Source organism: Alternaria burnsii (assembly GCF_013036055.1).
Source record: "Alternaria burnsii strain CBS107.38 chromosome Unknown 698, whole genome shotgun sequence".
Taxonomy (NCBI): domain Eukaryota; kingdom Fungi; phylum Ascomycota; class Dothideomycetes; order Pleosporales; family Pleosporaceae; genus Alternaria; species Alternaria burnsii.
The window spans coordinates 1,899,213-1,925,251 of record NW_024066111.1 but is presented as its reverse complement, the minus strand read 5'-3'; the positions used below and the strand labels follow the sequence as shown (position 1 = coordinate 1,925,251).

Genomic DNA, 26,039 nt, shown 5'->3' with positions numbered 1-26,039 from the left:
ATACTGCTCGTGCGTCGCCGCGCCCTTGTGCGCAGTGCCCAGCAATAGGGTCCATCAAGCCTGGGATTTCGTTCGCTGAAAGCGAATATGCTCGCCTACACCATCTCGCCAGCAAGCGCCTCAGCCGGCTTAGATCAAGCTTGTTCCAGTCGCCGGCGTTGTGCACGCGGGGAATCAGCCGAACCCTGTGATGCTCTCCAGAATCTCTCGGGCTAGTTTCACGCAATATCAAGTACCAACTACCCCCACGCGCGGTTTTCGCGCCAGTGCGGAAGTCCTGTGTCTTCTATACGTGTGTTGCATACTTGTCAAGTACCCCTCCACGTTACGAAGTTTAGGCATTACCCGGCATCCGGCGCGGCTTGCTACTTGCGGTCAGGCCTAACATTGCTGTCTTCTTCTGAGATAATCCTTGTCTTATCGCAATGACGTAGTTCTCGAAGCCGATAGCCGCTTTGCATATGCGCGTGATAGTCAGCACTCGATACGCCCCTCATCGGTCTACGGCGTCGTAAACACTTGTCGTTGCTTTCGATCCCCACGTGTCGAAGGTGGACCTTGGGTGCCACCAAAGTTCCCCTCACTTGCTAGTTGACTCGGCAGTGGAGCGGTACTTGCGCCATACTTGCCTGGTTGGCTGTCTTCAAACTTGCCAAAACACTAGAGGCCGAGACGTGTCGCGACGCACTTACAAACGTACTCGAGTACACCTTCTGCAAGAGCCGTTTTGACAAGCTAACGTCCGGTTAAGCGCCAATAGGTGTTATAGCAACGTTAGGTGACGGAATGCTGTGAACAACTCATCTGTACTCGATCTCGATCCTACACCCACATGCAAAAAGCAGTCTTTCACATGTCTACGTTTTTTTCTCTTTCTACTCATCTGACATCACCCGACATCTCCTACCACACCTTCCATACAGCCCTATCTAACACTTCAACCTCTGCACACCACCTCAATCTTACCATCGCACAATAACGTCCCGTCCATCCAAGCCAAGCGCGCCTAAGCAATACATAACCTTTCCTCGCTTCAGCCAAGTCCTGGGCATGGCTGGTCATCTCTAGTCATCTGCCTGTTTCATAGATGCGGATCATTTGCAAGTAATACCGAAAGCCAAGCCACGTACTCGGGAATAGTCTGGGGGACTTGTGTCAGATTATGGGGTTGGGGAAGACGTGGAGTAGGTACTGTAATCTCCGAGAACAGAAATGGAGGTTGTTGCGCATGACTGGCTTCCATGAGTAATCTTCCGGCGCTGCTTCGAACTAGCGCGTTGGTAATGAAGTAGGTGGTCTTGGAGCCGCGAGGCTTAAGGAATCTACCACATTGAATACCTCTTTTTTTTTACCTTCAGGAAGCCATTTCATATGCGTCGCCTGGATGTCTTACACCCTAGATACGATGGCTAGAATTCAAACTCAAACAATCCTCACTGTTGGAAAATACTACATCACTTTTGCCTAACCCATAAGATTTGTTCATATCATGTAGTGTGCGATGGTGATTATCTTGAATGACTATGACTGCCGTTTGATCGCTCGTAAAGCATTTTAATAGGGCCCTGCGGTTGTAGCAACTTTACTACACACACTCCATTAACACGACTCATCCGAACTGGGTATGCTCAACGGCCTCAACTCTTGAATCTGATTCCCTAGTTGTCTCCCCTCCACTTGCAGCTCCTTCTTCCAATTGTCTCTGACAAAGTCCAATGTCCTCGCAAACACCAGTTCTCTCTCGTTGCGCTCATGCTGAGGCACAAACGTATCTGGAAACTGTGTCCAGCCGTGTCTGCAGCCGGGCGCGTGCCAAACTTCCATGCCTCCGTTCTGCGTGCTGGACACGTTGGAAGATCCAGCCTGTCCGCCCTGGTGTCCGTCCCAATCGCCCTCTCGTCCGTCGCCAAAGCGCACAGGACCATTCCAATCATTGTTGTTCATTTTGTCTACCCATACATCGCTTTGTACTGCTAAGCTATCCTTTTCAGGCAAGACGAGGAGAATGGCAGCGTTTTTCTGGATGTGTACAGGATCGTTCAAGCCGGGGCTCGCTCGTGGATGTGGTCGCAGCTTGCGCGGGAGATATGTTGGACCCATGATTGAAAACAGTCCTGGTGCTTTCGGCTTCTGCTGATGGTGATCGTCAGGTCTCAGTGCGTTGGGCAGAGGCTTCATGGGACGCTCATGTGGCAGTAGTCGTGCGTCTAGCGAAGGGTAGAACAAGAGAAGTGGCAGCATGCGGGGCTGTGCTTGGGGTGGGGGTAGGAGAGATGGCCACGACTCGAAAGGATCGTCCAGTATTGTGGCTCTGCGGTTTTCGGGCAATCTGGGGGACATGGTGTCCGCAGGGGCAGGACCATTGGTGCGCGAGTGAGGCCCTAGTGTAGTCGACATTCCAAGCTCAGGACACGGAGGTACTGATATAGCCATGTTCAAAGCAATGTTTCCTCCTGCTGAGAAGCCCGAGATTGCAAGACGTGTAGAGTCGAGAGTGATGGTCTCGCAGTGCTCGACGTGTGGAGCAGTAGGTTCCTTCTTGTTTTCCAGCGCATCCGATCGTATTATCGAGTAGTACCGCTGAATTTCCTCCCTAAGGACCTTGCCGGCCTTCGAAACCCCACTTGTATCGAGTATGGCTGATAGAACGTCTTCGGCGTCGTGGATTGCCGCAGGGAATTGATGGAAAGGTCCTATACGATACGACACGCTGATGACAACGGCCCCGAGCTGGCGAGACATCATTGAAGCGTACGGCGCTTGTTCCAACGGCGATCCCATTATGAAGCCTCCACCTGGTTCCGTTAGCCTCGAGTGTCCCTGACGTTATGCACCTCGTATTCCGGGCTTCATACCATGAAAGTCCAGCACCACAGGCACACGCCATTTCCCAGTCTCTTTCCTGTCTTGATCGCCATTGCCCTCAAGATCGACCGGTTTCGGCGGCACAAAGACGTAGACATAGATGAGGTTACCTCTTCGACTTGGAAGCGCTACGAGAAATGGATGCGGCCCCTTAGGCGACGTGATGTGTAGGATGGAGAGGGGAACAAAACGCGGGATTTGCACGAGTGCAGTGCTGTGATCCAGTCAGTAAACATGTCATAGATAATTTGCGGTATACCATACCGCCATTGGATGCGAAAGGGAAGGCGGAAGAAGTAGGCAATCGAGTGCCAATAGCTGCTCATCATTACTATGACATGGAGGTAGGTAGGGCGGCGACGTTCATGGCGCGAAGGACTCGTCGTATGCGGCTGCGTCACGCATTGGATGCTGAGTGAGCAATGTGTGTGGGCGCGATTGAGGATACTAAGGGGGACGCGGACTGTGTGCCCAGCTGGAAAGCACGGAAGCCATGGAAACCATGGAAGCCATGGGCTGGTGTGACGTCAGATGTTGTTCGCGTGTTGCGATGCAGGTGGAATCGTGCCCTGGCCGAGAATTGTTGATTGTATTCCAGTTTGGTCCGGGCTGGGCCAAAGCTTAAATGAGCGAAGCATCGCATCGACAACGCATCCATACTCGGACAAGTTATAGCAGTTGCAGATCACGTTAGCGTCATGCCCGTCATCTGAAGACATCAAAACGTTGTTCGCGTGTTTGTGCGTTTGCGCATCGTTCCAGCACCCAGCTGTAAAGGCATGCAGACAATCTGTAGGGTAATAATGGGGTCGCGCGAACACGGAAGACGCACTGTAAAGCCAAGGTTGTGTCCAATCGTCCAGAACACATAAAACACATCACAGTCTATTGAAAAGCATTCAAGTACCAAACACACTGTGAGATTCGGTTTATCTAGAGCAGCTGACCATGATCACTATGCCACATGTTGGCGTAGACGGAGAGCGCAAGCCGCATGAAGCAGGCTAGGTATCACGTACTTCTGAGCGACACAAGACGCAGACATACCAAAGCAGCCTACCAAGCAGCCACCTTGTCGTCGGCATCAACAGAAAAGCCACCACCACCAAAACCACTATCATTGCCACCGCCGCCAAAGCCGCCAGCATCAATGTCGAAACCACCGGCATCATCGCCGAAGCCGCCACCGAGACCATCGTCAGACTCGTCATCAGTACCGTCATGCCAATCGATAGTGGTAGGGTCGTCGGGCATGTGCTCCTGGAGAAACTCTGGAATCTCTTGCTTCGACTCGCTGCAGAGGTGAAGATACAAGGTCAGTGTATATTTCATGCATTTCGATCAGTCATGACTTACCAGAGAATCTTGCATAGATCTGGACCAAGGTCTTCGTTGCGGTCATTGTAGAAAGACGTGGCCTTGCCCTCGTTGCCGATGCGCGCGGTACGGCCGATGCGGTGGATGTACTCGGTGATACCGTCGTGCATGGTAGAGGGAAGGTCGTAGTTGACGACATGCTTGACATTGGCAACATCAAGACCACGAGCAGTGACGCCGGTAGCAACCAGGATAGGGCAGCGGCCGGTACGGAAGGAACGAAGAGCATCCTCGCGCTCGCGCTGAGTACGGTCTCTAATATGAAGTCAGTATATGTCCCACGTTGGGATCATACAGGATTGTTGCATACGAGTGAATGGAGGTGACAGGCAAGCCCTTGTTGTACAGATAGTCATCCACCATGTCGCACTTGACCTTCGAGTTGGTGAAGACCAGGGTGCGCTGGGGTCCTTCACTGAAGATCAAGTCGAAGAGCGCCTGGCTCTTGGCGCTCTCCTCAGTGAAGATGATCTGCTGCTTGATGTTCTGATGGGTGCTGCCAACCCTACCGACCTTGATACGGACACACTCTTCATCCATATACTCTTTCGCCAATCTACGAGCAGACTTGGGGAAGGTAGCAGAGAACATGAGGTAGGTGTGGTCAGCATCCGAGTTCTGATCTAGAGAGATTGTTAGCAGATGATGGAAAAGATGAGTCTAATAGCAAGCTATAAGGATTGATGTTTGCAAACGCTAGCATACCCGAACCCTGGAACAGCTTCTCCATGGCCTCTTCCCAGCCAGTCGAGAGCAGCTCATCAGCCTCGTCGATGACCGTGAATCTGTTTATAATGGTTAGTGATGCAACCACGTCGCGAGCTTGCTTGACTTACTTGAGACGGCGGAATGATAGCAGGTTGACATTCTGCATGAAGTCCATGAGACGACCCGGAGTGGCGACGAGGATGTCACAACCCATCTCGAGCTGCTCGCGCTGGTTCTTGGTAGGCGCACCACCATAGACGACGCAAGGACGCAGCATAGTGCGGTAACACAGTCGACGCGCCTAAAGTTTGTGTGTATGCAGTCAGTATGTGTCTCATCTGTAAAGTTCACCCTAAAGGTGCACGCTGTGTTTTATGTTGTACTTTGTACATATAAAACACAGCGAATGTCCTTGGGGTACTCGGTAGTGTAGGAAATATCTCTCACCTCATCGAAAATCTGGCAGGCGAGCTCACGAGTGGGACAAACAATGAGGACGAGCGGCTCAGCGCGGACTTTGTCGGTCAAAGGGTTGTACCGGACTGGGTTTGGACGCGGAGCAGCTAGCTGACGGGCCTTGCCCATGAGCTTTGACAGAATCGGAAGGAGAAAGGCAGCAGTCTTGCCGGAACCTAAGCAGTGTCAGCGAAAAGAGACTGGATTGTGTTCGAGGTGACTTACCTGTCTGAGCGATAGCAACAACATCATGTCCGGACAAGATGGCGGGGATGCAGTAGGCCTGGATCGGAGTTGGAGCCCGGTACTGGCACAACTTGACGTTGTCGAGCATGACAGGGTGGAGACCAGCATCCTCAAACTAGAGATATTAGCAGAAGCATCTACGAATACACATAAGTCAATGTTTGTGTGACTCACGTTGCGGACAGGGCTGATCTTGGTGGGACCCTCGAGAGTTATGTCGAACGAGAGCGCCTTGATGGCACCGCCGGCGCGCTGGAGATACTGGTCGTCGAACAGCATCTTCTCCAACTCTGGGTTGGGCTCGCCCACGTCACCAAATTCATCGTCCCACTGGTAAATGGCGGCATCAGACAGCCAGACGGCAGTGTCGCGGGTCTCGTCCTCAGCGGGAGTGCCACCAACGACGGTCTCGTACTGAAAAGGGACAGGATTATTCCATCCAGCATCTTGAGCACGCGCGAGATCAGCTGCCTGCTGCTCCTTGCGGGCTGCAGCGGGATCGGTCGCAGTTGCCACAGGCGCTCCAGTGTCAGACATGGTATAGATGAGAGGATGTAGTGCGTGCAGCTACTGCTTGAAAGAGGTTATAAATTGTAGCGTGGACGATCGCTGGGTGGTCAAGGTAGGTGAGCTGGAAGTCACGGTGAGAGTAGCCGTTGTTGTTTGTATTGACAGAAGGAGCAGGACCAGTACGCAGTAGTGTCTCTTAGCGCGCCTTCCTTGGAGATCCTGGTGCCTGACGACGACCACAGCAACAAGCGAGAGGCGAGAAGCTTCTGTGGCTCAGGTGAAGGAGGAAGATTTCACTGTGAGTATGTATGGGCAGCCCGTGTGTCAACTGATATGGACGCTGATGTCAAGGTACCACAAGGAGATGCGGTGTGGTTAGAGCAGCTGCAACGTCTATGGCACAATGTGAGGAAAAGATGTGACTGATCAACACGATATCCATGCTCTTTTGGAAGAACGAGATTCTCCGTAGCCACGACACAAGGTGATGAGCGGTGAAGTACCACTCGAAGCCAGGGACCCAAGTGAGAGAAGGAGGAGGAGAAGAAGAAGAAGAAGAAGAAAAAGAGAGAGGGCAGAAAGCCTCCGCTAGGTTTGAAAATAATGAGAGAGTTTGTACCACCTACGAAAGATATTGGCAGCTATGCTAACTGACAGACATATGAAGGGTAGGTATAAACGTCCGACATGTTCAACACCATAGAATGAGAACAAAGACTGTATTGATTGATGATGAAAATCACCACAGCATGGCGAATCGAATCTCACTCAGCACTGCTATATCCCTGTGACATGCTAGAAAGCCTGATATTACTCTTTGCCTCTTGCATGAACAGGAGTCTGAGATGGTGACTGCCAGCGCTGTCGGATCGTTTTAGTAACCGGTGATCAGATACTACTCTTGCTAGATAGCAGCATGTGGTTTCTGAAATGAACTATTGTGACGACTACGGCGTTTCGTAGAGATGGCAACCGAGACGTGACTGAGGGAAACTGAGAATGGAATGGCGCAACATGAACAATCCATAGATAAACTCACAAATCGGGTCCGTCGCACCATGCTTTAGGGATCTTGGAAACTAGAGTCTTCCTCAGAGCGCGCCGTCTACTTGTCCATAATGTAAGGCCGACACGCATTTCTCACTTTTTACAAGATGGTGCGATGTGTAATTAACCTGCTATATGTCTTGTTTGACAACACATAGCGCGGCAGAGCGCCGCCGCCACGGCGAGTTTCAGTCGTATAAGAGGGCGGAGAAGGCATCTGCAGCGATTGTCGTCGACAAGACCGCCATTGTATACTCCATCTAATTGGAAGTTTGTCAGCACTGTTCTTTCATCTAGGCTCAGAAGCATATCGATCCTTCTCACAACAAGAGAGCATTGAGCTGTGTCAACTCGGCTAGATTTGACTTACCTGTTTCACTTAACTAGGTACTCTCTGCACATCTGACACCTAGGTAGTTGGTTCGTGCGCTCGAAACCCTCCTGCCTTGATGGAACACTCTGTCTTTCGAAAGACGGCCCTCGGAACAACATCAAGGCCCCTAGCTCGTGAGCCTTTGCGATTGATTATTAGTATCACACACTCTGGACGTGAAAGTTGTTGACTGTGCTCACGAATGAGGACAGCGGATTCAGTCTTGCGTGTACAAGGTCCATAGAAACACGTGGCCATCCCACTGGAACTTGCATGGGGCACATTGTCAACCTCCAAAGCAGTTATCCAGCAAGGATGGAGTTTTAGTCGGCTACTTTTGACCGTTTCCGTCGTAGCAGTACAAATGAACAAGGTAAGATGGGCTTTGGCTTGACGGACTGCCCCAAGACAACTTTCGATACAGCTCTGCTACATCATAGTAGACCGCTAGATTCTCTGATACCATAGACCGAATCAAGTCAGTGCTCACTGGTGCTCGTAGATACACCATCCGCCGTGCCATCACTCGAACAAGTGCCGCGATTTGACCATTAGTTCATTGTTGATATTCAGTGCCCTCGAAACTACGCGTACCTGCTTCTGTTGACTATCTGCATGTTCCCCCGCGGTATCTGCAATAGGATTTTGCAAAGACATGATACGCATATCACACAGGTAAGCATCGTCGGAAAAATGAACGTATTGACGATTCAACGTCCAGTTGCGAGGCACCCTTGTGTATAGTCCAGACGAGCTACTACGAAGCATTTACGTTAGTTAGATGCCATTTGAAAGTCAGGCCGATAAGCTTACCTGCATCACTCAATACGTCTCTTACATTTCTCCATTGACTGTACTAGAGGTAACTCCTTTTTGATGTTGCGGTCAAAGCAACCAGAGATTGGTGGCTTGTTCCAGTTAGCGAGTGGCCCGGCCGGGTGTACGTCATCAATTGTTATTTCCTGGCGTTGTCCACGCGACAACCCGCGCATCTCGCGCATCTTGGTTATCTCACATGCACGCCCCTCGTGCACACGCCCACAGGTTGTCTCCGTAGTTTCATTCCTTCTTGACGCAACATGCACCTAGACTCATTTCTACCAACTCTTCTGTTCAAGACCTCACGGTTTGACTGATCATGAACGATCCCGGCCTTGATGAGCCAGCCACAGAGGCAGCGCAAGATGTAAATAACAGAGTACATGCCGAGGACGATCAAGCTGAGCAGGAAGAGCGAGAATATCTCGATCCAAGTTATGTTCCCCATTACCCCGGCCCCGCTTCGCCTACGCTGACGAATTCAGTCAATGGTGGTTCGCGTCCACAGCGAGCCCCCTCATAGCAGGAACATTCGGGCCTATCGCCAACGGATTTTCGATTTGCGCGCTGGTTGAAAAATGGAGAGTGTATATTCCTCCTGGAAGCGACGAGGGACATGGATCGAAGATCACAGATCCGAAATGGCTTATCGCGGTCAACTCAGTCTCTCTTGTCTTCGCTCTGAGCGCGAACATCAGTCTGCTCCTCAACATGTCAAGGAGACTGACTTTCGAAATTGCGCAGCCTATTACCATCATTGGCTTCTATCTAGCTGGCTTCCTTCTGATGGCGCTTGTGGCTGTCGCTTCATCATCCGTGTTTCGGATTCAGCCTATGGAAGAGCATGCCCTGAGCCAAGCATTCTACTACGCTATTATAGCTGCCGGCATCTACTTCATCATCGCCTCTCTTATGGCCTTTACTGCCTTTGGGGCGTACAAAGGGCATTACGCCAGGGAGTTTCGATTGACAGCTAGTCAGAGGACGCTAATGTTGCAGACTATCGCCTTCATGGTGTACCTGCTTGTTGGCGCTCTGATCTTCTCCTACGTAGAAAACTGGATGTTCCTGGACGCTGTGTTCTGGGCCAACTTTACCCTCCTAACGATAGGATTCGGTGGAGAATTTGTGCCTAAAACACACACTGGTCGCTCACTCTTGATTCCGTATGCAATTGGTGGCTTGGTCACAGTTGGTTTGGTTATTGGTTCCATCCGATCCCTCATTCTAGAGCATGGAAAACAAAAGATGGCTGCTCGATTCATGGAAGTTAAGAGACAGAGGGTCCTCGATTCTATCGATGGTGACACACATACCATACGCATCTCAATCTTTGAAAAGGTCAATTTCTCTTCAAAAGGGTTGACAGAAGCTCAAAGAAGAGAGCAAGAGTTTCGTATAATGCGGCGTGTTCAAACGCTGTCCGAGCGGAAGAGAAGATATACTGCATTGGCTCTGTCAACCACTGCCGCACTTCTGTTATGGTTTCTGGGCGCTCTGGTCTTCATGTACTCGGAAAAGCCTCAGGGATTTACCTATTTCGTGGCGCTATACTACGCCTATGTTTCTCTCCTCACAATTGGTTACGGAGACTATGTCGTCCAAAGCAATGCCGGGAAAGCCTTCATGGTGTTTTGGAGTTTGCTCGCAGTCCCAACACTGACGATTCTTATTTCGAACATGGGTGATACAGTCATTAAGGCTTTCAAAGACTTTACTATCTGGCTGGGTTCACTCACGGTCCTACCAGATGAAGAAGGACTGAGCGCCGCACTTAAAGTCGGATGGAGAAGGATTAAATCCGGCAAGATCGGTGAAGAGGAAAGAGTGGGCTACCATGAGGGTCCTATCAGTCCAAATGAACAACGCACCAATGACCGCTTAGCAGCGTACCTTGAAGAGGAGGAGCTTGGAAAAGCACAGGAGGCGGACGAGCATGGAGACTATCTTGAGCGTGATATCCGATTTTATCACTTCGTTCTCGCAAAGGAGGTTCGGAAACTGATGAAGGACGTTGAGAGTTCGTCGTCGAAACAGTACGAGTACCATGAGTGGCAATACTACTTGCGTTTAATCGGTCAAGACGAAGACGACGCTTCCAAACATCGACGACCCAAAGCCAACGCTCATCACGACGACGGTGAGGCCCCTGATATCGGCTCTGCAGATGACGGAAAGAAGCTCGCATGGAGCTGGCTCGGCATTCGCAGTCCGCTCATGGGCAACCAATCCGAGCCCCAGTGGTTGCTGCAAAGATTAGCCATGAAACTGGAGTCGGAGATGCGCAAGATGAGCTCACCTGACGAAGAAGTAAGAAAGACCGAGCCACCAATTTCTATGGCAGAGTTGAGAAAGAGAAAAGGCAGCGGAAAGACGTCGGACGATGCGCATACGTTGCAGGTGGACGTCGAGGCCTCGACAGTCGATCGACGCGCGAAGAAGGAAGATTGAAGGCGTGAAGGGGCGATATCAGTGCATTAGACGTGAAGTGTGCGTTATGACGTTTGCATGTATTGATTATGGAGGGCTCATATACACTTTCTAATACATCATAATTACCTACACCGCAGAGAGTTCTATTCTCTTTCTACGACTTTAGAGCACCACCACCAACAACAACAACAACAACAACTCAACTCTCACTATGTCGTTGGTAGCCATTTCGCTGCCGACTTTATGGCTTGCACCTCCTCCCGGCTTTGCTGCTTCTTCACATGATCCCAACATTGAACCTGCATCTATCGCTATCAGTGCCATTTTCGCTAGCCTTGTCATTGTCCTTGTTGTAGTCATACTTAGCAAGAAGAACAGGGGCAATTTTCTTGATGACTCTAGTGAGCACATAGAGCGAATGGAAAAGCACCTCACGATTGGTTGGCCACTGGAAGACGTATTGAGAAGGAACAATGCAACAGACCACCAAACCACGCCAAGACTATGGCCAGGGTTTTCCAGTTCCAATTCGGATATCGTTCGAAGAGATCATAAAGTCGAAGGTAAAGAAGCAGCAGCAGCAGCAGCAGCAGCAGCAGCAAGCAGAGGAGCTTTTGAACTAGCCAGCAAACCAGGTCGTACACCAATCTTCCACATTACCGTACCACATCCCGCAAACGCTGTTGAGCTCGAGGTCCGTCCGCGTTTACTCTTACATGGCCATGAATTGCCTACTCGAGATGTTTACCTACTGCCACCCCAAATTTCCCAGTCTGGTAACTACAGTGGCAGTAGTAGCAAGAACAATGCGCTTCTGCAGACACAATCTGTACATACTGCCCGTCGACATCCGCACTCTGAATTCGGCGACGATAGTACGGTCGTGGGTGACAAAGCCGAAGTCGAGACTCTGCGTAGCGATCTGAATTTTCCGGACACAGACTCCGTTAATGCATCTTATGATGAGAGGCAATGGAAGCTAATGGACGACAAGGCACTTGGCTTGCTAGGCAGGCACTGGGAGTGATTTGGAAGAGTACGGAAACATCGATTCGAGTTGGAATTAGAGGTATCAGTATTTTATCAAATCGATGTGTCATCCACATTCCTGCCAGCTCAAAATCTCACTTCAGCCGCCCAAAATCAGCCTTGAGCTCGACATCTCCGTCTTCATCCAAGACCTTGCCTCGATCCCACTCCCTCGCCTGGCCCTTGCTTGTCCACACCACATCCTCCTCATTCTGTGTGTCTCCTCTTTCCCACTTCTTCACCTGCGCGTCTGTGAATCCTGCGGCCTTGAGTCGATCACCGCCTTGTTGCTGCCAGCGGGTACGGTCGCGCAAGGCTTCCAGAGCATCACCCCAGTCGTCTTCCACATCGGAGGTTACGCAAACGTCTGTGGAGGGGTCGTAGGTGGAAGAGAATCGCGATTCGATGCCCATGTTATTTGCTTTGTAAGCACCACGTCCTTTGGAACGTACGGTGGGTTCACAAGGTGGTGGAATTGGGCCTACGATAGCTTCGAGGGGATCAGAGTCGGATGCTGGGGAGGCGGGTCGTTTATTGGAACGTCGGTCGTACTCATGCGAATTGGTGTTAGTGTGCTTCTGCTTTGGACTTCGAGAACGAGTTCGGTCTCGATGCCTACTACGTCTCCTATGTCTTTCGCTATGCCGTGACCGTGATGGCGAAGATGTTCTAGAATACGACCTGTGCCTTGTTTGCTTGCACTCGGTGTCGTCTCTCCTTCGAGGTCTCCAACGCTCTTGCTCTTCATTGTACTTGTCCTTGCGCGATTTGTCTCGGGGAGTCCTCGATCGTATCCGTTTCCGACGGGAACGGTCTTCCTCTTCACTATCATGTCTTCTCTTATGCCGATACTCATCTCCACTTCTGTCTCGATGTCGACGGGATGATGCACCCGCCGAAGCATCCCGTTCCCTGTTTCTATGCTCTCTCCTATGCCTGCTCTTATCCTCACTTCGGTCTCGCCGTCTGCGTGGCGTTGCGTCAGGGCCGTTACTGTCGCTTGCTGCTGTGGTCAGCCGTCCTTCGGGGCCTCTGCCATTGTCTTCTTCGCGACCGCCCGCCCTTTTCCGGTCGCGGTCCATCTTCCTAAGCCGGGCGCGTGACTCCTCCGCCTCTTTCGCAAGGAGCGCAGTATTGTGGCTATCAGTCTGGCGAATGAGGTGTTGCAAAAAGTTCTTGTTCGGTCTCGGCGCGCGAGAATTCATCCTGTGGATGTGAGCCTGAGAAATCCCGCAAACGAGTGCTTGTGTACTTTCAACGCGTATGCAACGGCATCGTGGGTACGGAAGCTTGTAACGCACCTCCTCGGATTGAAGGCATCGATGCCAACAAGCTCATATGTCTTTGTGACCTTCTTCGCATCTTGCTTGAGTAGTTCTGCAACGTATGCATCGTCATCTATGTCGCGCGCCATTACCGGCGGCTGTTGTGTGGGTGGATGGAAGAGTCGCTGAAGTCTGGGCTCCCGAGAACCCTGGACGGCCATGTGAAATCATTCCGGGCCATGCGACGGGCCGGGCTAGCTGCATGCGGTAGTCGCCGCGGGGAACTCAGCCCTACGCGGGCAGTCGCGATTGCCCAAACAAACATTCAATCCCTCTACAAATTAACATACATACGACGAGCAACATGGGACCTAAACGAAAATCGGCACCGCCAATACCGGAATCAGTCCTGGAACAGTTACAGCAATCCAAGTCGCTGAAGCTTCTGGCGATTGCCGAAACATTATCGCCAAAGGATCTCCCACAGGCTGAGAAGAAGCGCAATTCTGCAGCATCAGAGGACAGCGAACAGAACGGCGACACCCACCCGGCAGCCCTTGAAGCTGATCTGCTCCACTACAAAGTTTGTTTTTCCGCGACCCTACCAAGAATTCACGTCTGACCAAGGATGCAGGAACTCTTCAGCAAACTACGCTTCAGCTATGTCGAACAGGTCACCAAAGAGAAGTTCCTGCGCAGCATAACGGAAAACCCACCCCGCTTAGTCGAGGCTCCGGAGAACGATGAGAAGGAGAGAGAGATACTGGCTCTGAAAGCAGAGCTCAAGGAGCGCAAATTAGAAGTAGCCGAGATCTTGAAGCAGCTGGAGGACAAGGGAAAAGAGCTTGCGTTGCGCTACGAGGGGCTGCAACTACGCACACAACAGCTTGAGTCACTTCCAGCCGAGATTGCAGGCCTCGAGGCGAGACTTGCGCAGTTGAAGAACGACCAAACACCAGTAGCAAAGAACCCTGAGTTGTCTCTGCCACTTCCTGAAACTCAGCGAGTACTCAGCGAACGAGAAGCGGAACTCGCAGCCCTGAATGCGCAAATAGCAAGTCTCCAAGCTACCATCCCAAACCGGACCAGAGACTTGGAGAAGCTCGAGCGTGAGCTGAGACCACTAGAGACACAGAAACAGGGAACCGTAGCGGCAGCCAAAGAGGCCCGGAGACGGAAGGAAGAAGGCGGTGGGATCGGAGATGAGCTCGAGGAGAGAGGCAGATGGCTCCGAGCGTCTGAAAAGGCGCTAAGGGAAATGCTGGAGGTTGAAGGATGACGTCTTTTGTGATGAGCGTGTATGTGATGTGTCTCTCCCGGCGTTACGGACTCGAGATACCACTTGGAACAAATTTTTCTCCTTGCACAGTCTCCTTCCTAATGCACCTGCGAACACGGGGTTGAACATGCCGACAAGCCTAAAAGTCCTAGTGCCCGTTCGCCTCATTGCCAACGCATCGCGGTTCAAGGGACGCGCGAGCTAATCGGCCTCGAAAACCAGAAATTCGCGTTGAAACATAATCTGGGCGGCTGGGTGCAGGGGTTTGGGGCGTTGTGGTTGGCCAGCCCCAGCCACTCACCGCCAGAGACCTATCGATTACGTTGCCAGGCCATTCGACCCATAAACATAGGCGCAGGTGGATCCCTCGACGAGCTAGTTGAGCTGGCTACCGATTCCATCCTTTCGTGACATCTGCAGCTGCATTGCTTTGGACAAGATTTCGCAACCTGCATTCCTCGCAAACCTCTTCGCCCAGACGACGTCGAACCGTACGGTGGCGACAGGAGCTGACGTTCCCCCACCACCGTGAGCTGTCCACACGGACACGCTCTACACTACCACACCACCGCCTGGTCTCAGCCTGCGTGTAATTGCTCTACGGCGCAAGGCTCACATTCGCTATTATTACGCCTGTCACGACGTTACGACTCTCTGTTTCCAGTTCATCGTTGCTTGCCTGCGTTGTTAGCGAGATTCCGGTTTTCTGTCGTTACCTCGTCCGTCAGCCTGGTGTGTTTAACGACTTACGCATCTATCTCACGACTATTTCTGAACGAATTCGCCTTTGATCTGGAAACGAGTCTTCGCCGCAACAATGTCTGGACTTTCGGATCCGGGGTCGAGTGTCTACGACTCGGCCACAATGCACGTGGGAGACGGAACATGGGATTCGCAGCGCAACACTTTTCTGCTGCCCAACTTGCAAGGCCCAAACTTTGAGACGATGCGATTGAATGGTGAGAAGACACGCCCTTAGAAGAAGAATGTATCCGCTGACCTTGTAGGCATGGGCAATCGTTTCCGTAGCATGGCCGGCTACAAGGCTCTCATCACAGCGCACGGCGTTTTAGCTGCCATTGCTTTCCTATTCGTGATACCGGCAGCTATCTTTATGGCTAGCTTCTACCATCGGAACCCGCGAACCGCATTGCGAGTCCACATCTGGTTGCAAGTGCTGGCAGTTCTTCTCTCAACTGCTGCCATCATCTGCAGCTTCCAGGCTGTCGGCCTCGAAAGATCCCTGACCAACCCGCATCACGGCATTGGCGTTGCGCTATATACTCTTGTCATGGTGCAAGCTCTAGGTGGCTCTGTCATACACAGACTAGAGAAGGGCAAGGAACGGTTCAAGATTCCTCTCAAACTTATGGTATGTACAAGACACGAGTCATCTCAACAATTACTGACATGTCCAGATCCACCAATGGCTAGGCCGTACTATCGCACTCCTTGGAATTGCCCAGGTTCCCCTGGGTTTGACTCTCTATGGATCACCGCTAGCTTTGTTCATCCTTTTTGCCATATGGACGTTCATCCTAGTGGTCCTCTACTTCGTCCTTTCGTACAGGACCCAACCAGAGATGGACTTTGATGATCGTAGCACATACGTAACCGATATGACCTACAGTACCAGGAGAAGCCGGCGGACGAGTAGAGGGCCTGGCGCTGGAAAGCTTGCAGCAGCCGGTGCAGCCGGTGCAGGATTAGCCGCATTGGGGTCAAGAAGATCTCGAAGCCGTACTCGCAGCCGACGTGGCGGTACAGTGATCAGTTCACGTCCTGGCTCTCGTTCTCGGCGTGATTCACGTTCTCGTGTCGCCGATTCTGAGTTCACGGAATCCTACCTGAGCGACGAAAAATACGGTGGTGATCGCAACAAGGGTTCCACATGGAAAGACCGTCTTTTAGGGGCCGGTGCCGCGGCTGGGGGCATCTTCGCCGTGAAGAAGCTGTTCACTCGCAAGCCAAAGCATCCTCCAACAGAGACAGGAAGCGACTTCAGTTACAGCCGCCCAATTGAACCCTCCGAAGTCACTCAGACCGACCTTTCTAGACTTGAAGAAGGAAGAGCGCCTGAGTCTCCGGCAAACCGTCGAGACAACTGGCGTCGTGACAATCCGCAAGCATCGGCAATGTCTGGAAGTAATCTACGGAGTGGTCATCGTCCAGCTGGAAGTGTAACATCGATCGACTCTTTCGATAGTCGGACCAGTCTTAGCGAAGAGACCGAGATGAGACCTAGGGATCGATCATATGGACTTAAGGAAGGAGTCGCTTCGCTTGGTGTGGTTGGTTTCCTGAAGCATTCTCTGAGCAGACGCAGTAAGAAGAAGGAAGACGAGCGTGTGGAAGAGATGAGGCAACAGGATGAAGAAGAAGAACGCATCGCTCGCATGAACAGCCAACGTCGTAAGAAATACACGGGCGATGGAACGCCGAGGAGAGGCAACAGACCGCCATCTACTATTCTGTCTGACAGCGACATGACCGGGATTACACCTTCAGTGGCACCACGTCCACCCCGACCTATGGAGTCTACCGTCACGCCCAACCCTAGTCGTCCTCCTCGCGCTGGTGTATATAGTGTCCTGTCCGACTCTGGATCCGAAGCCTATGACTCTCCTGGAGGCCGTCACCATAGCCGACGTCGCACCGGAGACAATCCTGTGCTGCCCGCTGGTGCGGCTGCAGCAGGCACGGTGACTTCTGCTGGATCACCTTCGAAGAAGGAGCGCCGCGGTAGTAGAGACGACGTGGCATCTCCTCCTGTATCGGTGAAAGTCAAGATGCACAATGACGGTCGACATGTCACCCTACGACGACTAAACGAAGAAGAAGCAGCAGCAGAACGTGAGGCAAGGAGGAAGGACCGTCGAAAGAACCGCGCTGGTAGTGTCAGTTCACTGAGTGGCGTTGGAGGAGACCGCTGGCGCAGGACGGAAGCCATGGAGGCAGCACAAGCACAAGAGATGGCACAGCAATCTGGAGTGCCTCCGCCTATGCCCATGCCTAGTTCGAGCACCTTACGCATGCCCGAGGCCAACATTCCTCCTCCTCCACCAGGTCCACCACCGATGTTCGGTAACAACCAAAACCTATCTCCGGACTACGGCAACATCCCACCTCCTCCGCCGATCCCAGCGGCGGACACTGTTTTGAGCGGTAGTCCTATCTACGGCAATGGCACGGAAACGGACCTTAGTAATTACGATTCCAACAGGCGCAGGCGGAGAGCAGAGCGCGCACAGGCTAAGCAAGCTAGGTTAGGAGGAAGTCGCGTTGAGTTTTCATAACGACTGTCTGATGGTGATGAGGAACAAAGGTATCAAAGGATGATATCGCGAGTTGCATTTTCTCTGGCGTTCTGGATATCAAATTTTGGCCGTTTAACCTTGCCGCAGATTCAGCGTCATGAGCATCACATGCTGCTGGTGATGATGCGTAAATAGATTGAGCATAGCTTTTATATACATGTATCCATCTGCGCTTCGGTGTAGTATAAGTATTCGTCTTTGCTGATTTTATGTTGCAACTTGATGGACGATGCATCTTGACACACATCGTATTGCAACGCGCCACTGGCAACTAAGGCCATGATCAACAAATTATACCACAAAACTTGACTAGCCGTATAGTAGCTAATCGTAGGTGGATAGTCATACGTCAGCAGACCATGTGCTCTGTTCTCGAAGGGTCTGATCTTGCTCGTGTCGACGAAAGATTGCATAATGGTAGGGTATTGTAGAAGCTGTGGTGACATGAGCAGGTACTAATCAAGTTAACGGCACTAAGATCGATGACGGCCAAAATATTGTACAGAAGATCGAGCACTGGTAGGCCTTATCGTTGGGAATTAGCATGTATACTCTAGGCTGGAGGTTATGATGAAAGTATTTGGTGTTCTAGATTACTTCCATGCCTCGACATTTGCTTTTTTTGATGTCATGAGAAACATTCCGCTTTTTGTTTGAGCCTAGCATTGGCGAAATGATGCCCGAATCGGTGCTTTGGGTTCGAGTAAGAGTGCTTCGTGAATGGGAAATTTGTGAGAGTTAAGGTACGCCTAAGTCTTCATCCAAAAAAAAATAAGCTGGACCCCAGAATAACGTATAGGGCGTCCTCTCGCGAACATAATGGTGTCTTTATACATACATCATGATACTGATAATTCGACACTGTATGACTTATTCAAACAAGTCATCGCACAGCCATTGCAAAGTCTGTTGTTACCATAACACCTAAGTACCTTGGTTGGATATCATCATGACTACCTAGGTACCATGGTTGAGCATGGAGATGGCTACTTCAGGCGCAGCATGGTAAGCTGTCCTCATCTCTCGCTACAACATCACCCAAGACACACGTACGCACTCAATCACTCTATACAAGAAACCTCACGCAGGTACTTGGTAAATATCGAAACTGTCCAAGGTCCCCGGATCAAGTTTCTGGAATAAAACCAACCAAGCTCGAGAACGCAGACTACAGTAAGTCAATGTCGAGCAAGGTATTCAGGATGCAAGATGTAGCTCGACCATTTTTCTCGGTTCGGCCGAGCAAAGTACCCAGGTAAGTACATGATCATCTATTGGCATACCAAGACTGATTTCGTGCGGTGATAGACAAACATCCGGTGATACAACCATGAGCTGCTTTTACTATGACGCTTGTAAAGTACCGATTTAATGCTACAATCAAGAGACCACTTCGAGAGACGGCAGTCTGAGCTCAAGGCACTGACTCCCGAGGATTCTCAACGTTCTTCGTCAAACGCATGCGACAACAACACAACGGACGTATTGCCGTATGCAGTTCTTGATCTGCCGCCCCAAGATACATGAGTCAGCCAGCATGGGTGGACGGACGGCCTGAAGATATCTCTTCAAGTCCTACTAATGATGACTTCTTCATCAGGAGACGCTGTCCGATTAACGGTGCTGCACACCACGATGTTGCTATCGAAGCTGCTTCGTCGTGAAACGCATGTCTATACTTTGAGGAAGCTACAATGCACGCTGCACGCTCTAGAACGCCACGTTCATGCTAACGGGTGACGTTGCCTTGTGTCCTCCGCGGAGCCTATGCCAAGCATCACGAATCTTACCAATGGCGCTGCCGCTAGCGGAGCATAGACGAGGGAGACACATAATTCCAGCTCCCCGGATCTACGACAAGCCTCAACACCATCGCTTATTCACACGTTACCAAGACTTCTCTCGCGAACTTCTAAGTTTCTCTCAGATGGTTGTATTACTATCCTATGAGCAGTGACGTGTGGCGTACGCATGATGCCGCTGGTGGCAAACCTACTTTTGGAGGCGGGTCCAGCCTCTCCCATTCGCGGTCTCGACGCCGTTGAACCAATTTTGATCGCTGCCGGCAGCATCTCGGAACCTTGACTGTCTCGATCCGACGGTGGAGACCGCAAAAGGCCCTTTAGGACAGAGGATATAAGCCATGAGGGAGTCGCTACTGTCCCAGTACAAAGAACTCTGTGTTTGCTGTCCTGTACGGAGAAGCACAGTTGTCGACAACGCCTCGTGGCGAATTCGGCATCCCGATGCAACCCTCACTCGCTACGCTTATCAGGGGGTTTTCCCGCGAACCTTACCAACGCATCACCAGCTGCGCCTCGCTGAAACTACCCATCGAATACGAAATCGGATTATGGCTACAGTCTATCTTCCTCCAAACCAGATGCATGAGCTCTGTCCTGCTTGTTGGGTGGCATGACGACGATTGCGGCAAGCACCGGTCCATACCGCCAATGAAGCGCACATGAAGGCTCTGAGTATGGAGCAATTGTCGGCGCCATCGCCCCGTTTCTCTACCATCCGTGGGACATGCCCAGTCAGTACCGAAATTCATGTTCGGGAAGCGGTCAGTCCGGAGTTTAGGCCATGAGTCCTGTCAGGTACAATGTTCAGAGCCCAAGATTCCGCCATGGAAACCGAGTAGCGTCATGGACGGAGCCCTTTCAACCTTGCCATGTCAAAATTGCCACAATTTGAGTGCACAGTACCCTTTACATATTCGCGCGCGCATCAGCACTTGGAAAAAATGATCACAAAAACCCTAGGACATCCATTACGGAATACCTGCCCATAACAGCCCAACGGGGGAATCTCGGCTAGTTACAGGTCACCCTAGTATGGCACTAACGAAGCTCCCGTCGCTCTGCAAGAACCGCCCGTGCCATCGCTGCAGCATGCCCAGCGGTCAGCCTAGGATGTTTCTCCAAGCAAGGTCCAGCCCACCAGACCGCCTAAGCCCCATGGCTTGCGACCGTGTGGTAGGCGTTTGACCGGCGTCCGACGCGCTGCCCTGCAGACTCTTTCCCCAGCCGTGGAACCAGGGACGCAGGCCGCTTCTCCATGTTGCATCATTGGACTCGCGAGCTATCAGCCCCATGTCGACTGGCGCAGTGATGCTAACTAGTTGAGTCTAATATGCACTTTGGACGCTTGGGCTTCTCAATCGTCCAGGTTAACCAGGTGCGAATGAGCATTCATTCAAGCACAATGACACAAGGAACCTTCGATGATATCTCCCCGAGTGTAGGCGCAACATGTCTGTTGTACTAATAGGAACCAGCGGATCCGCTCGGCGACTGCATTCCTCATCAAGTAGATGACGAGACGTTCCCACACTAGCTTGCACTCCATCATGGCTTCCACTCCTACCACAACTGCTCCGGTCAAGCGAGCCTGCGATAGGTACGTATCGTCGGTACACGTTCACATGCCACACTACTCATTCTTTCTCGTAGCTGTCACCGAAGAAAGGTCAAATGCATTGGTGAAGGCACTGCCCCTTGCAAGAACTGCGTCTCTGCTGGCCTTGCATGCACATACAATGCCATCCCACAGAAGAAAGGCCCTAAAGGCAGCCGCGCCAAAGTCCTATCTGAACTTCGCGAAACTCAACGCAATGCCCAACTTGCTGCCGGATTCCCAACCGATCTTGGATTCGATGGCCGGACACTATCCTCGACATTTGCTCGCACACCGGGCCTTATGCCCCCCGCTCTCGTTGAGAGTTGCATAGAATACTTCTTCGCCCATGTCTACCCCTCAGAGCCTGTCTTGCATCGCCAAAGAGCGCAAGAAGCCGCAGTCGGTATGGACCGCTCGACAGAGGCATACTGTATGGTGGTTGCACTATGCGCCTACGTCATGATTCAGGCCAACCACAAGCCACCCGTCAGCGTACTACCACGACCAGAAATGGCCCACATGTCAAATGTCGGCATCGGCCATGTCCTGCTGGAAGAGTCAGTCCGTGTACGACAAGGCTACGATCACCGCGAGAATCCCACTCACTACAGCGTGCTCACATCATGGTTCTACAGTGGCTGCTACTTTGGACTGGCGCGCGAGAACACAGCATGGACATACCTCCGGGATGCTACTACACAAGCGCAGCTACTTGGTATGCATGATGAGGAGACCTACAAACACGACCCTCTCGATATATCACGCAAACGAGTTCTGTACTGGCTGCTCTTCATAGCTGAAAGGTATAACTACAAGTCGAGATGTCTCCTCAGTGCGCGCAACTAACTGCTTGTAGGACATATGCGTTACACAAACATCGCCCAATTACCTTACATCCAACCATCCACCCGCCTTCGCTAGACGAGGTTCCTTCCGATCGACCCATTGCCGTTGGACTGGAACTTATGATCAACATGTTCAAGATCATAGACGACACATTCATCAACCTCTGGAATCGAGTGCACAACACACATGCAAGCGCGGCATGGATTACGCAAGTCCAAACCCAACTTTCAGAGGCCGTCCCCGCATATTTTGAGTGCACAGAAGTCCAAGAAGTTCAAATTCGCATCACACAACAATGGCTGCGATCACAGGCATGGCAACTAAGTGTTTGCCAGGGCCTTGTGAGCAGCGTGTCAAATGACATCCCCCTCACGTTCAAATACCCCATCGAAATCGCCAGGGACCTTCTCACTATCTCGCACCAATTTTCCCAACAAGCCATGGAAATGCACGGCGTAGGACTGGTAAGCACTTTTTCATATTTTTGCTCGTCAGCCCCGAAGCTGGAGATTGTCTCCGTTCGAGCCCCTCCATCTCTCGCTGGAACCATCCCTGTTGTATTTCGATCGCACTAGCGCCGCACTAGGCAATGTCTATCTCTGACGTCCATGCCCTGACTAGCCAAACTGGCTGGTCCGTCCCTCCACCTACACCCTTGCCACGTTTTGCCCTATCTGTCATGCCAAACGTTAGCTAACAGCGCTGCAGATCGAGAAGCTATTCGACATTGCTTGCTGTCTGACTGATGTCGTTGCATGCACATCCTTTTCGCCTGATGCATTCGCTTTGGGCCCTCGCGACTATGTGTCGCGTTTCCTCACTCTCATATCGACCCTTCGTGGTGGACAGACTAGATACCTTCCTCTTCTCCTCGCAAAGCTCTCCGAAGTCCTACCCAACCTTCCGCTTCCCCGGTCACTGAACCTCCCCCAGACGGTTCCCGCAGGCACGCTCGGCCTTAATGCTACTGGCTCGGGGACACTTCCCTCCAATGTCGCCGATGACTATTCGGCGAATCCCAACGCAACGTCGCCCTCGTATCCTTCAAACGATCTGATTCGTCGACTCGCCGCCCAGACCGGAGCCCAACTTCCTTTCAATACATCCCAGCATTCCATGGTCAATGTACCTACTACGCATGTGGGCGACATGTCCCTGTACGACTCCTCACACAGTACAGCACATTCGCACTCATCTAGCTCAGCTCCCAGGAGCACTTCTACGACACCCGGCCCCTACGAGACTCCTATGTCACAACGGGGGTCGCAAATCGTAAGTCACCCGACCATGCAACTCCCCACCTCGCACGGGCACATGCAGAGCCACCATATGGGCGTTAATGCTACAGCATACGACCCACGTTTTTCTATTCAAAGTTACCCCGTCGACCCCATGATGTACAAGCAATAGAATCTGGGTGTGAAGAGCAGGGATATCAACAACGGCGCAGAGGAATTCCTGGTCCTGACAGCGGACCGATTTAGATTTGGTAGTATGGTATAGCTTTTGACCATTCAAGTACATGTTCAGCCTTCGTATCGGCACAGCCTTACAATCATCGAGTGAACAAAGCTTCAAAAAAAGGAGCACGTGGAACACGGACGACGTTGAACCGCCTCGTCACGAACCCAGAAGCGTCACCTGCCAGGGCTTAGGACATGAATTCCGCGATTCCCGGTTGTCAGCGATCTCAAGGCTACGAACGTCAATCCTCCGGTAGTTCTTCCGACGGGAAGGAACACTGTCAGCACACGTGCGGGAGGAGGTGCTTGCATGCAGCACCAAGCCCACCGTGGATATTTTAAGCGATTGACATGTGTCCCATGGGTTAATCGATGCACCGGCTTGCCTCTTCAAGATGATGAATCAAGGGCAACCCATGCGCTTGATTACCACAGCCATGGCCCGGACCCCCTTCTCGATCTGAAAGATTACGAGAACATGGCCAAGAGACAAGCACTGTCACTCGTGGTTCTTGGAGTGGACATGATTGACGGTCGGAACGAGGCGGTTAGGTCTGGGAAAGCCGGTTTTGACATGACATGGTCGTACACCAGTGCGGCTGTGTAGCTTCCACGGGACCCGCAGCCAGGGAAGGGAGGGTATGGCAATCCCGGCCTGTCGTTATTACAACACGAGCTCGGAATCTACCGACACGCAGATGAAGATCATGAAGCAAGGAATGCGAATCCGGATAATTGGTTCGCAAAGGAGAAGTGAGACCTAGTACGCCTAGCATTGTACACGCGTTCAAGTTACTTGCAGTAAAGTTCACAACATGGATGCATTGAAATCCAAATCGCGAAACATGATAGGTGTCCATGTAACTACACCAGTGTTAGTTACATAGACAGGTCGAAAACGTTCAAGTCGCGAAACACACGTCATGCCACATCCCACGCGACTTTCCCATATGCAACATGGTACCGACTCATGTCCATTGGGCTGCAACAGGGCTTTCATTACCACCTGGGCACCAATCAGACGATTCGCGTTCAGAGTGTCTCAAGCTTTATCTCTGGGGTCGGCCCGTCTAACGTCGGAGCGTTTTGTTAGCTACTCTTCGCGAAAGTTTCCTCCGAGTGATCACTGACAGCCGGCGGGGACGGGGGTGGACCATGTCGCGGTTCTGGCGCTGGAGGCGTGATGGGACCCTGGTGATCAGGGACGGGTCAGCCTCGTGGAAGAGGCTTGGTCTTCGAGAAGATGTCGATTGCGCGTTCCTGTCTTGGAGAGACTGTCCAACGGCGACGGAAGGCTTGGCACAACGTGATTGATGGACCGTGACCCAAGGGAAGGGTAAGCGTGGACTCGTGATTTGACTGTCATAGTGTTCGCTATCATCCGGTGGCCTTTGCATCATCCCTGGTGGAAGAGACATTGCGCGATTAGTCGTACGTTGCAGTCGCGTACAACGTTAGTATTGCGAGGTCTGGGGCATAGTTTGGTACGGCGCACGCACTGAGTCTGAGACTGGGTGTTTGAGCATTAGCATTGTTGAGATTTGCTGCAATTACACCTGGCCCAGCTGCCCAACGCGGTCTGCGACGTCCTGACGCTCGACCATATGGTCCATGGTCTTCAAAAACTTTATTCCTCTACTCCTCTTGTAGCAAGTGGCGAATATACCAACTCACTCATGCCCTCCCATGTAACGGTATATTCCACTCCTCAAATTCTGTCCATGCTTCCTCTCGTCGGCCCGATTATCGCCGCGCTAGGTTTCGCACTCCGCTGACAACCCAGACGGAGACACCGAGTGATCAGGAACCGATCGCCAGGCTCCTCGAAATGGGACTTCTTTCCCCTCCCTGGGCGCTTGGAGAAAGAAAGGGTCTCGGCTTACGGGTTAGTCATGGAAGATGGCGGCAATCGTTCACGTAAGTTGCAGGTGGTCACATCAGGTCTTTGCACTAGTCTGATGTGGTTGTCGCTGATGACTAAGATTGGGCCAATTTTTCATTGGCGGGAAACATGGCCGCCCGACTCGTATTCGCTTGTACATGCGGCATATGTTTCCCAAGCGGTGGTAGTTCTACATCCCCGGATGCTCCCATTCGCTAGTAGTTAGCTGCACAAATAATTATCGTTTAATCATATGGGAACAGGAAGGAACGAACGGCATGCAGATGTAAGATGCAATGCGACATGCACTGTCTATTCCACTGATACACGCGACACTGGAACGGGTGCTCATTTCGCATTCCATTCTTCGCAGAATCCACAGCGACATCGGGACAGATTCTTATTTTGCAGCTTGTTCCCATTGGTGCGGAGTGTGGCTTGACTCGCTGGCTCAACTCCCTGGGCAGAAAAAATCTAAGCTGAAAAGACCTTACTACGTACGTAGTCCTTGCACCACACTACCAGTTGCTTTTGGTGGCACCGCTGCACGCCATTGCGTCTTGCAGCTCACAGCGCACCGGCTTGAATTTCGGGATGTCGTGGCTGGCATGCACATGCGCACCGTTGCACCAGACTTGCGCGCCGTCGCTGCGCAAGGCTGCAAACGTCCAGCGTTGCACTTCAAAGGTCTTGTGATCCCAGCCTCGACGCCTTGACGGGTT

General features: G+C 51.8%; 6 protein-coding genes across 6 annotated transcripts; 4 read left to right on the top strand and 2 right to left on the bottom strand.

The window, feature by feature from the left end:
* Window positions 1-1,599: 1,599 nt before the first annotated feature.
* On the bottom strand, window positions 1,600-6,189 carry GT037_004807 (dead-domain-containing protein; the record flags this gene model as incomplete). Its single annotated transcript, XM_038929854.1, has 10 exons — window positions 1,600-2,795; window positions 2,856-3,079; window positions 3,926-4,159; window positions 4,222-4,497; window positions 4,553-4,865; window positions 4,948-5,027; window positions 5,079-5,251; window positions 5,398-5,582; window positions 5,632-5,767; window positions 5,827-6,189. 10 exons carry the CDS (start codon window positions 6,187-6,189, stop codon window positions 1,600-1,602), a joined length of 3,180 nt encoding a protein of 1,059 aa, XP_038788126.1.
* Window positions 6,190-9,112: 2,923 nt separating this feature from the next.
* GT037_004806 (voltage-gated potassium channel) lies at window positions 9,113-11,861 on the top strand (the record flags this gene model as incomplete). The annotated part of the gene is made up of 2 exons (XM_038929853.1): window positions 9,113-10,711; window positions 11,001-11,861. 2 exons carry the CDS (start codon window positions 9,113-9,115, stop codon window positions 11,859-11,861), a joined length of 2,460 nt encoding a protein of 819 aa, XP_038788125.1.
* A 97-nt stretch (window positions 11,862-11,958) lies between these two features.
* Window positions 11,959-13,349, bottom strand: GT037_004805 (uncharacterized protein; the record flags this gene model as incomplete). The annotated part of the gene is made up of 2 exons (XM_038929852.1): window positions 11,959-13,069; window positions 13,165-13,349. 2 exons carry the CDS (start codon window positions 13,347-13,349, stop codon window positions 11,959-11,961), a joined length of 1,296 nt encoding a protein of 431 aa, XP_038788124.1.
* Window positions 13,350-13,492: 143 nt separating this feature from the next.
* Window positions 13,493-14,407, top strand: GT037_004804 (uncharacterized protein; the record flags this gene model as incomplete). The annotated part of the gene is made up of 2 exons (XM_038929851.1): window positions 13,493-13,711; window positions 13,763-14,407. 2 exons carry the CDS (start codon window positions 13,493-13,495, stop codon window positions 14,405-14,407), a joined length of 864 nt encoding a protein of 287 aa, XP_038788123.1.
* An 817-nt stretch (window positions 14,408-15,224) lies between these two features.
* GT037_004803 (uncharacterized protein) lies at window positions 15,225-17,703 on the top strand (the record flags this gene model as incomplete). Its single annotated transcript, XM_038929850.1, has 3 exons — window positions 15,225-15,366; window positions 15,415-15,779; window positions 15,826-17,703. The coding sequence occupies 3 exons, from the start codon at window positions 15,225-15,227 to the stop codon at window positions 17,701-17,703; spliced, it is 2,385 nt and encodes a 794-aa protein (XP_038788122.1).
* Window positions 17,704-21,076: 3,373 nt separating this feature from the next.
* Window positions 21,077-23,382, top strand: GT037_004802 (transcription factor pf2; the record flags this gene model as incomplete). The annotated part of the gene is made up of 4 exons (XM_038929849.1): window positions 21,077-21,126; window positions 21,180-21,929; window positions 21,983-22,436; window positions 22,681-23,382. 4 exons carry the CDS (start codon window positions 21,077-21,079, stop codon window positions 23,380-23,382), a joined length of 1,956 nt encoding a protein of 651 aa, XP_038788121.1.
* Window positions 23,383-26,039: the final 2,657 nt, after the last annotated feature.